Source organism: Bos mutus, chromosome 4 (assembly GCF_027580195.1).
Source record: "Bos mutus isolate GX-2022 chromosome 4, NWIPB_WYAK_1.1, whole genome shotgun sequence".
In the NCBI taxonomy this organism is placed as follows: domain Eukaryota; kingdom Metazoa; phylum Chordata; class Mammalia; order Artiodactyla; family Bovidae; genus Bos; species Bos mutus.
In genome coordinates, this window is record NC_091620.1 from 110,783,470 (window position 1) to 110,795,481 (window position 12,012).

Sequence of the window (12,012 nt, forward strand, 5' to 3'; positions counted from 1 at the left end):
ATCTTTCCATTTTTTTAGGTCTTTTCATTATCCACTACTGTTTTATTGGGTCTTCATACAGTTTAATTCTTTCATTTGATTTTTTAAAATTTCCATTGAGGCTTTTTGTAAATTATATCCTCTTACTGGTTGTGGTTTATATTTTTATTTTGATTTATATATGATAATTTTGTATCCATCTTTGTTTATAATGTATTTTTCATTGATTTTATTGCTTTTGAAGGAATTCATCAAGTCATCTGCAAATGAATTATGGTTGGCCTTCTTAAATTTTACCTCTAATTTCTTTAGCTTCTCTAATTACAGAGTGTGTCCAGATCAGTGTTAAGTAATAGTGGTAACAGCAGATATCCATGCCTGGTGTGGATGAATTAATAAATGAAAGCAAATATGCTATTACGAGAAAGAGTGTTGAGAATTACCATCTTCTTCTAAATGCAAACTCATTTTTCAGTGCTTCAACAACATGATTCATCCTCAGAAGCCACACTAATGCAGAGACTGAATTTATTTTCATATTCTTAATAGTAAAATTCATTCACTTTTTACTGCAGGTAAGAACCACTTTAAGGTTTCTCTCCCACTTCTGATTTTTGATTCCTATGGATGTGATATAATCAAAGGGAATTGGAGTACCTGACTATTTTGGACTTGTGATCATGGCTGCCTGCACCAGTTCTTCTAGCTGTCATCTTTTGGGGTGCCATGAACCCTGAATCTATATAAACAAGTATAGTTTGGGTGTCCCCAATTGCTGAGAATTTTAAGTTTCACACATAACAAGAATTCAGGAACTTCATGCTGAAAAAATAGAAAAGATTAAAATTAATGTCTTATCAAATGAACTATCTCAAAGAATCTCAAGTAATGCTGATATAAATGAAAAAAATTAGAACACTTTCTTTCCTTCTTAACTCAAGTACTTTCAAGCACCAGTCTAACGGATGACATCCTGGTCTACCGTCAGGAAAGAGCTGATAAAAAGGCAGACACGGGGAAGGCAGATAGCATGGTGGTCTGCACACCGGGGCCCTCTCCGCCTTCTCCTGCCTCCACGGTGGTCCTGACTGGCTGCCCCAGGGAGTGGCAGGGAGCGACGTGGATGTACAGTTGACTGTGGAACTCGGTAAGGGCATTCATTTCTGACACATACATTGCTTTCAGCTTAGATTTTCTCACCACTGGCCAAGAGGCGTAACACACTTGTGTTTACACGGCTTGAGGTGCCTTTTTCATCTTTTCACTAGTTCCTGTGACTAATGAGAACTAGTGAATTACATTTCTTATGCCTTACTGACTTTTAGGGATTTATAAGTTACCAACTGGTATTCCTTCCCCTTTGAGTTAGGCTAAGAAGTTTTTCTTATCTGGTATGAAATATCTATTCTCTCTAAGTTCCTCTCTGCCTCCAATCATCTTGTTTTGTACCATCATCCCCACCCCCTCTACCCAAGGAAGAAGATAGTGATTGTCAGATTAAATATTATCAAGGGAATCTGACAAATAAGGACTGAGGAAGAGTATGTGTGTATGTGTGTGTGTGTGTGTGTATAAAAGTAATAGCAAATAATAAAAAAAATTTGTCTTGGAAACAACTTTTGTATTATATTTGCCTGTTTTTTTGCTTTAAAACTTATGAACATGATTGGAGCTAAGAACTGGAATTCAGACAAGGCTTGCTTATCTCACACTTCTGTCACAGTCATTCTCACACACCACTTTACATCAAGCAACCCCACAAATCCCTCCTGGGGATGGAGCCATGGATACCGCACCTTCTCCCAAGGCTCTCATTACCTGGAGTGCAAATGTTTGGACGGTGGTCCCTGTTTTGTTATATACAAACTGACCTAGAAAAATTTCTTCTCCTTCACATTGTTTCAAGACGCCCTATAAAGAAAGCAACAGACAGGGAGGTTGTAATGAATGTGTGTTCTGTTAAAATAAACGGAGTCAATTGTCTGTTTAAGTAACAATTCCCCAGACATCTTTGGTGTCCACCAGGGACACACTGCTGCGCTGCATGTCAGCACTGGGTATGGAAGCGGGGGAGGATTGTGAGGCAAGAACCAGCCTAATTAAAGGGCTGAACAGACTAAGATGGAGAGAGACAGACAGACGGGATGAAGAGACAGATGACAGCACATGTCAGCATTGACTTTGACCTCCTAACTGTATTTACTACGCTTTGGGTAAAATAAACCAAAAAATGAGCCCCAACATCGACCCAAAACGCGTTAAACTTCACCAGTTTGCTGAACTTTGATCACACAGATAGCTCCATCCAAAAAGTAAGCTTTTGTTGATATGTGTGTGCAATTTCCCTTGTGCTTTTGACCTTTCTTCTCTACCCTTTAAAGCTGAAGATTTATGAGGAGAGAGAGAGCACACTGGTGGACATTATCTTGCAAATCTAAAGTTTATGGTTAGAGTCTTTGAATTGCAGCACCTCAACAAAAAATAAAGTTTCATGAGTTCAATCATTTTGTAATGAAAATCATAATATTTAAAATATGAGTCAATTTTGTAAAAGAATTGGGACTTCCCTGGTTATCCAGTGGTTAAGAATCTCTGCCTGCCAATGCAGGGGATGCAGGTTGGACTCCTGATCCGAGAAGACCCCACACGCCACAGGGCAACGAAGCCTGTGGGCCACAAGTACTGGGCCCTCGCTCCGAGCTCACGAGCTGCAGCTACTAAGCCTGTGCGCACAGCTACCGAAGCCCAGAGCCCAGACCCCACTGTCCGCAACAGAGTAGCTCCTGCTTATTGCAACTACAGAAAGCCCACACGCAGCAGGGAAGACCCAGCGCAGCCAGAAATAAATGGATAACTAAAAGAACTGGATACATCATGATTAAATAATGCCCCACAATTATATATACTTTTCATCTATACAATGACATATATAAACATACATATTTCATATTTGACATATATATATATCATCTCATATAGTTCCTTTAGCCTGTTCAGAGAGATATGCTAGTTTTATTTCAAACCTTCTTTATGATCCTGTTTTAATTTCACTTGGTTCATAAATGTGCTAATATTGAGAAAAACAGTGAGAAGTATTTTGTCTTACTAAAAGGATTTTTTTTTTCACTCTTTAAATATGGTCAATTTCTTAAAGGATTCTTGCCTGAAGGATTCACTCATAATTCCTCTCTAATGAGCAACTGTGTGCACTTTTCTGATACAGGTTTGACCTGCTCCAATCCAGTATAACTCAACTACAAGTGTCTGTAGACACCGACTGTGAGTGCCAGCAGGCTCGCATCAAAGGATGGCAATCTGTTTTACAACTCGAGAGCCACAGCATCTAAAGGTGTTCCAACGACACACAAGGCAGGTAAGCGCCGTGTTTAACGCTGAGCCCCCTTCAGAGAGGGACCCTGAGGGGACGGAGTAAGGCATAAACCTCTGAGGGAAACACGGGCGCAGACCCGAAGAGAAAAGCGTCTGGAGACGGCCAAACGGCGCACTGGCCTAGAGGAAACTCAAGTCGCGCTGGCTGCAGGGGGCAACCAGCAGCACGCTGGAGCTGGTGCTGACTCCCAGTTTAGAAAGGGCCAGAGGTGGGGCCACGGTGTGGAGGCCAAGCATGAAGCTGGGAGTCCCCTCATTTGAGGGTGGGCTGATGATCTTTTTAAAAAGCGATTAAGTTTTCATCGCACCGGGTCTTCGCTGTGTGCGAGCTTTCTCTAGTTGCGGTGAGCGGGACCCACTCTTTAGTTTCTGCGCATGGGCTTCTCACAGCGGTGGCGCCTCTTGTTGCAGGGCACAGGCTCCAGGCACACAGGCTTCAGTAGTTGCAGTGCGCAGGCTCAGTACCTGTGGTGTGTGGGCTTTAGTTGCCCTCCGCAAGTGGAATCTTCCCAGACCAGGGATTGAACCCGTGTCCCCTGCATTGGCAGGCAGACTCCCATCTGCTATACTACCAGGGAAGTTCCTCTGATGGACTTTTTAAGGAGCATTTAGAGCCTAGCCATCACTCCTGTCCTGGTGCAGAAAAGAACTGTCGTTTTCTTCCCACCTCCAGGACAACTGACCTCAAGGGCATCCTGCAGAAATAACAGGGGAAGGTAGATCCTATCATGAATGATGGGCTGTGCACTGCCACACCCAGGGTGTGGGCGGAGCTGAAAACCCCTGGGCACAAGGTTGTAGGATTCCTGGGGTCAACCTTCTAGAAACCACACTCTGGGGTCTCCAACCAGACCATCGAGCTGTGAAGCTTGCTGTCAGCTTGCCCATAATGTGTGCAGAAAAAGCCAGCTTTTGACTGTTCAGCTCTTAAATGAGACAGACAAGCATCACCAAACACACGAGGAAAGCACTTAGCAAGGAAGATGGAGCCCATATTATAAATAGCAAGGGAGGTACTTGGGAGTATGTGAAGGAGCTGAAAACATGGAACAAATCTACATCTGCTCATATCTTCAGACGTTGGAGGGAAGTATTGCAACCATGAAGGAAGATATTTAGATTCTAGAAAAGGGAGCATTTGCAAAAAAAAAAAATCAGAATAATCATAACAGCAGAATTTAAATATTCAAAATTAGGTTTAAAATATAAATTGATTAGATATTCCAAACAGTAAAACAGAAAACCAAAGAAGAAACATTAAAAACATTTTTAAAACAACAGATTTAAAACAAGTCAAATCCTCAGAGAGTGGAGCTGAAATCCCCTGATAACAGCTGTGCAGCAGGCCTGACCAGGCACCAGGTGGGAAGAGATGTGAGCAGACTGCTCCCGAGGGATATCTTTAAAAAATAAAGGAACTTCCCTGGTGGTCTAGTGGTGAAGAGTCTGCGTTGCAGTGCAGGGGACATGGGTGCGATCCCTGGGAAGGATGCAGGGAAGGGATAGTTATGGAGTTTGGGATGGCTACGTACACACTGATACATTTAAAGTGGATAACCAACAAGGATCTGCTGTAGAGCACAGAGAAAGAACTCTGCTCAGTGATGTGGCAGCCTGGTTGGGAGGGGAGTTTCGGGAGAATGGATATGTGTATATGTACAGCTGAGTCCCTTTGCTGGTCACTTGAAACTATCACATTATTAATAGGCTATACCCCAATACAAAATTAAAAGGTTTTAAAAAAAGAAAATGTATTCAAGGGCATTGTATGACTCAGCTAAGAACAATACTGTTCACAGACTCACAATGAACACATTGGATGTGTACTGAAGCTGAGATATACCATCTGCCAGTGTCTCACACATGAAACACAGATTTATCATGTGATCTAGAAACTCTGCTCCGAGGCACAAACCCAAGAGAAATGAAAACTCAGGTCCACAGAAAGCTTTGTACCCAGTGCCTCACAGCAGCACTGTTCATTGTTCATAACAGTTAAAAGAGTGGGATCCACTAAGATGTCCAGCAACTGCTGAATGGATAAATAAAAATGGATATTTTACTATCCATATAGTAAAATATTATTCAGCAATTAAAAATGAAATATTGACACATTTTAGCCTACATAGACCTTGAAAACATTATGCTGAGTGAAACAAGCCATTCACAAAAACCATTCACATACAATATGATTCCATTTTATAGGAACTATCCAAAATAGGGCTTCCCAAGTGGCTCAGTGGTAAAGAATCCGCCTGCTAAGCAGACGACATGGGATCTATCCCTGGATTGGGAAGATCCTCTGGAGAAGGAAATGGCAACCCGTACTTGAGCAGTATTCTTGCCAGGAAAATCCCATGGACAGAGAAGCCTGGCAGGCTGTAGTCCAAAGGGCTGCAAATGGTCAGACATGACTTCGTGACTAAACAACAATGACAACATTTGAAAGAGGCAAATCTATAGATACAAGAGAGACTAGTGGTTGTCAGTAGCTGGGGCAGTGAGGTGGGGGATGAGAAGTGACAGCTAAGGGGTGCAGGGTTTCTCTGGAGAATAGTAAAAACACTCTAAAATTGATCATGATCATGGTTACGCAACTCTGTGAATATACCAAAAGTTACCAAGTGTACACTTTACCTGACTGAATTGCTGATGTGTGAATTATATCTCAATAAACTTGTTTTTTTTTTTCTTTTAAGTTAAGACATAAACATTTTGGGAGAATTGGGAGAGGCATGGAAGAGAACTAATCTCCATTTTCCATTCAAGGAAGTCAATTGTAACAATCAAAACTGAAAAATCAAGGAATAACAGTAATAGCAAATATGAAGGGAGTAACCACACAAGCAGCCCAAACTCTGGCAAGTGAAAGCTTCCAGGGAGTAAAAATTGGTGGGAGAAGTGAGACAAGGGAAAATCTTGTTTCATTTTCATCTATGGGAATTGTACACATAAAACTTGGATCTATTTCTGCTTTATTGACTATGTCAAAGCCTTTGACTGTGTGGATCACAATAAACTGTATAAATTCTGAAAGAGATGGGAATACCAGACCACCTGATCTGCCTCTTGAGAAATCTGTATGCAGGTCAGGAAGCAACAGTTAGAACTGGACATGGAACAACAGACTGGTTCCAAATAGGAAAAGGAGTTCATCAAGGCTGTATATTGTCACCCTGCTTATTTAACTTCTATGCAGAGTACATCATGAGAAACGCTGGACTAGAAGAAACACAAGCTGGAATCAAGATTGCCGGGAGAAATATCAATAACCTCAGATATGCAGATGACACCACCCTTATGGCAGAAAGTGAAGAGGAACTCAAAAGCCTCTTGATGAAAGTGAAAGTGGAGACTGAAAAAGTTGGCTTAAAGCTCAACATTCGGAAAATGAAGATCATGGCATCCAATCCCATCACTTCATGGGAAATAGATGGGGAAACAGTGGAAACAGTGTCAGACTTTATTTTTCTGGGCTCCAAAATCACTGCAGATGGTGACTGCAGCCATGTAATTAAAAGATGCTTACTCCTTGGAAGGAAAGTTATGACCAACCTAGATAGCATATTCAAAAGCAGAGACATTACTTTGCCAACAAAGGTCCGTCTAGTCAAGGCTATGATTTTTCCTGTGGTCATGTATGGATGTGAGAGTTGGACTGTGAAGAAGGCTGAGTGCCAAAGAATTGATGCTTTTGAACTGTGGTGTTGGAGAAGACTCTTGAGAGTCCTTAAACTGCAAGGACATCCAACCAGTCCATTCTGAAAGAGATTAGCCCTGGGATTTCTTTGGAAGGAATGATGCTAAAGCTGAAACTCCAGTACTTTGGTCACCTCATGCGAAGAGTTGACTCATTGGAAAAGACTCTGATGCTGGGAGGGATTGGGGGCAAGAGGAGAAGTGGACGACAGAGGATGAGATGGCTGGATGGCATCACTAACTCAATGGATGTGAGTCTGAGTGAACTCCGGGAGTTGGTGATGGACAGGGAGGCCTGGCATGCTGCGATTCATGGGGTCGCAAAGAGTCGGACATGACTGAGCGACTGAACTGACTGACTGAACTTGGATAAAATTTTTTAAAATAGCATTAAGTAGTAGTAATCATCTGGTCCAACCCTCTCACTTTGCAGATGACAAAGCTGAGATACTGGAAGTAATACACAGAAATGTTTAGCTGCACAGCTCAGATGAGACCCCAGCTCCCAGTTCCTAGCTGATCACCTCCTATAACCCCTTCTGAAGGAAGATTTAGACAGCTTCTCACATAGACAGAAAATTCCTTGGGTGCGCTGGAGATGTTTCCTGAGGGGGACACCTTCTCTGAGATGTGCTCCATGGTAACAGCAGTTGGTATGATCTTCCTGGCAAGCTTGATTAGGGCATGACCCTGGGAGCCTGGAAAGGCCCAGCACTTCCCAGGGTGGACGTCCGGCTGGAAAGAAAGCACTGCATCAATCCCTGACTTGCTTATATATTTCCACTCCTACAAGGTTGGCCAGCTAATCACTACTGACTATAGATCTTGCTTATGCCTATAATATGAAGGCACTGTGTGAGACATATCAAACAGCAAAGCTGCCAGAGTCCCACAGGTGTGCTGATGTCAATCAGAACCTTTATTTCATGTGTGTCTTCTTTTGTTGCTCTAATTAAGACTGTAAGCTGCTAAATGCAGCCGGTTGGTATGAGTGGTGATAGCACTGGAGAAGATAGTGCTGGTTGTGGTAATGAAGAGAGAGGTGACAGTGACGGCAGGTGACGGTGATGATGGTTAATGTGATGGTGGTGGTGGTGGTGCTGGTGATGGTGGTGATGGTAGGTGATAGTGGTGATAATAGTGGTGATGGTGGTGGTGATGGGTGAGCATGATGATGGGGTTGTGATGATGGTGGTGGTGATGGTGGTGGTGGTTGGTGATGATGGTGGCGATGGCGATGATGGTGGTTGTGATGGTGGTGCTGGTGGTGCTGGTGCTGGTGGTGATGGTAGGTGATAGGTGATGATGATGATGGTGGTGGTTGGTGATGATGGTGGCGATGGTGGTGATGGTGGTTGTGATGGTGGTGATGATGATAATAGAGATAATAGAGATGATAACGGTGGTGACAGTGATCCTGGCACTGGTACTAAGGAAGAAAAATGATGTCCACCATTTTCTAGATCTAGACTGTACTCTGGACTGAGATTTATAGGTTTGCCCCTGAAGGTATTTCTAAATTAGAAATAAATTCAGGTGTGTAATTATGGTTAAATACTCTCCTGTCAGTTGGTATCAAGGGCCTTTTGAATTGAACTGAAATGTTAATGAAAATATTACTTGGAATTGGGCTTTATAAAAATGTGGTGACCTGAACAGCACAAAGCACAGTACTTGCACTCAGGGGTCACTCACCTTCAACAAATATTTGTCAAGTGACTGAAGTTTTTGGTGCAAAACGAAGACTACAGAATCAGCTTTAAGAGAAGATATGGAATGTATATGTCCTACTTGAGAAGTACATAGTCTAGTTCACTGATCTTAAAATAGTAATCAAGTAGCTAATCATAGTTTTCTGCCCATAAAATAAGAAATAATGTATTTTGATGAGTATAAAAATGCATTTTCTGCCCATGTATTTTGATAACTATAAAAATGCAAGGAGATGGTTTCAGGTTCTCTGACAAGTTCAGAGCTGCATCTCTTTCAGACATTAATATTTTCATGATAAATAATAGGAACAAGGTCCTAAAATATAAACAGGTTATTTTTAATTTAACTCTTACCTGGAGAATGATGTCTGGAGGCATTTCATAATTTAAGAAGCCAATCCCATGCCAGTACAGTTTTGCTTTATTATTTTTGTAACTTTCTGAGGTCCCAGCTTCAACAACAGAGGCTCCTGATAAGATAAAATAATTTTTAAATTAAAAAAAATCACACAATTCAAAACACCATTTAGATTTTAATGTGGCTGGAAAACTATTACTGGGCAACTCACAAATGAGGTAAAACTCATACCAGGAAATTGGTGGTAGAAGTATGATTTTCAGCTTTAATTACCACTGAAATCTTGTCACTTTGAGAAAATCATGTTTGTTCTGTGGTTTCACAAAATTTCTGGAACTGACATTATGATAAAAAAATGAAATCTGGAGCCACTGATTTAGACATGGAACTATTAGGTGGATTGTGTTTATTACCTAAAGAAACATGGATCCCCACATTTTAACAGCTTTTGTGATAAATAAACCTGATTCACTCAAAAACAAAAGCAGAAAAACCAACTGTGTCATAAATATACTAACAAGTTGTATTTATAATGGCCTTTCTTCAGATTCATTGAGTTTTAATTTTAATCAAAGAAATAAAAAATATACTCATCAAATATTATCCCTTCAAATTACTTCATTTTAGAAATAAAAGGTGTTTTAAGAAATAAAATGCAAATCACTTCCTTAAATTCCATCTGGGTATCAAAACACAGCATTAAAAAAACACAAGTATGAGTGAATATCAAATCACCAGTGCTTTTTCTGAGAAGGCAGGCTTTGCAATAGTGAAGTTTGAGAGTGTTTACAAATTCTGGATGAAAGGCCTTTGTCAGCTATTTGGTTTGTAATACTGCCTCCCAGCCCATGACTTGTCTTTTCATTCTTTTCAATATCTTCTCGCCAAGCAGAAGTTTTAAATTTGGATGAAGCCCAAATGACCCATTCTTTTCCTTTTGGAACTATATGTCCAACTCTTTGAGCACCATCAACTTGCTTTTTCCCTACTGTCAAAAGTTAATCAGTGTGGGATTATTTCTGGACTTCCTATTATGTTCCATTGATTTCAAACTCTCATTACCGCAGCTTTATAATATTGTAGCTTAACATCAGGGAGTCCTCCAAATTTGTTCTTCTTTCAAAACTGCTGCAGCTATTTTAGAGACAGTTCGTAGACGTCTACAAACAGTCGTGCTGGGATTTTGATCAGGATTGTATTGAATCACCAAACTAGTCAGAGAATTGCCATCTTAAAAATATTGAAACTTTTAATCGACAAACATGGAAGATGTGCCCAGCATTTAGGTCTTCTGTTATTTCTTCCATTTGTGAGTTTTGTTTGTTCATCTGTCCAGTTTTTAGCACACAGATCCTGTGAAAATTTTATTAAATTTACACCCAAGAATTTCATGTCTTGCACTGTCATTGTGAATAGGACTGTTTTTGAATTTTCTTTTCCCAATTTCTGATCATGAGCATTTAAAAATGAAATATACACGGTTGAACTTACTAATGTCACTTATTCTAATAGAGTTTTGATGATTCTCTATGTAAATCTCTATGTAAGTAATAATTATTTGGCAGAGTCTTGATGGCTATACATGGTATCGTGTCATCTGCAAACTGACACGATAGTTTTACTATCATGATAGTTTTACTTCTTTTTCTCCCATTTGGATGCCTTTTACTTCTTTTCCTCTCTGATTGCTATGTCCTGGATTTCCAATACGATGCTGAACAAAAGTACGAAAGTGGTGAGAGCAGGCATCCTTGTCCAGATTCCGATCTTAGAGGAAAAGCGTTCAGCTTTTCACACTGAGTACGCTGTTAGCTGTGGACTTGGCATAGATGCCTTTACTACGTTGAGGTAGGTTCCCTCTGTATACTTTGTGTTCTTTTTAGTGATTGCTCTGGCAATATTAATACACATAACTAACTTTTCAAAGTCAGTTTGCAGTTAATATCTTACCAATATGTGTAAAATTCAAAATTTTATAACCATAGAGTTTAACCTCACCCATTGACCTTCCCTCAAGACTTGTCACATCTACATGTATTAAAACCCCATCAGGGACTTCCCTGACAGTCCAGCGGCTAAGACTCTGCACTTCAAAGGCAGGGGGGTCCAGGTTCGCAAGTCACGGAGCAGCTAAGCCTGTGCACCACAACTACGAGCCCACGTGCTGCAATTCCGAAGCACACGTGCTGTGACTACGGAAGCCCGCAGGCCTGTGCTCAACAAGATAAGCCAACGGAATGAGAAGCCCGTGCACCGCAACAGAGAGTAGTCCCCACCCACCGCAACTGGAGAAAACTTGGCACAGCAGCAAAGACCCAGGGCAGACCAGTATTTAAAAAAAATTTTTTTTTTTAAAAAGGACATTACATAGAGTTGAGACACTATCACTTAATCACTAATGGTGCATTGAGACCAGTCATTAGCAGTCATTTTTGTATGTAGAAGACAAAATGCAACGAAGTTTGTGATGCTTACGCAAACTTGCTGTGGCAGGCAGGCTTTCTCTGTGGTCCTCTTCGCGGACGCTAGTGAACGGAGATCGTTCTGAACTCCTGACTTTTTATACCCAGCTTAACGTTTCTTTACTCACCTGCTGACTTAAGGGCATAATCAGCCATCTGGACTTGATCTTCTCTCAGCTTTTTCAGTATGTAATTCACCAAGTTGGACATTTCCTATACAAATTGTAAAAAGAGTTTCCTGTTAAGAATCTCCATCAATCACCTTCTTGAGTCTTGACAATTTACTCTATTGATTCGGACCTACGTTTGCTAATCGGCCAAACACACACAGGTTCTTCCTCTCCCCTCTGCAGATCAGTGGGATCCGTGTTTCACAGGCAGCTGAGGTATCGGGGAGCTGAGAGTTGCTGGG

The 12,012-nt window shown here is 41.1% G+C and overlaps 1 protein-coding gene across 1 annotated transcript in view; it reads right to left on the reverse strand.

Moving 5' to 3' along the window:
- Positions 1-592: 592 nt before the first annotated feature.
- The window catches only part of SUN3 (Sad1 and UNC84 domain containing 3), a 39,170-nt gene continuing 27,750 nt past the window's right edge, over positions 593-12,012 (reverse strand). Inside the window, exons 6-10 of the mRNA XM_005890516.2 lie at positions 11,729-11,813; positions 9,135-9,250; positions 7,636-7,803; positions 1,798-1,890; positions 593-801 (exon numbers count right to left, since the gene is read on the reverse strand). Coding sequence (XP_005890578.2) covers positions 682-801; positions 1,798-1,890; positions 7,636-7,803; positions 9,135-9,250; positions 11,729-11,813 — 582 coding nt within the window. The 3' untranslated portion in view covers positions 593-681. The remainder of the gene's footprint in view (positions 802-1,797; positions 1,891-7,635; positions 7,804-9,134; positions 9,251-11,728; positions 11,814-12,012) is intronic.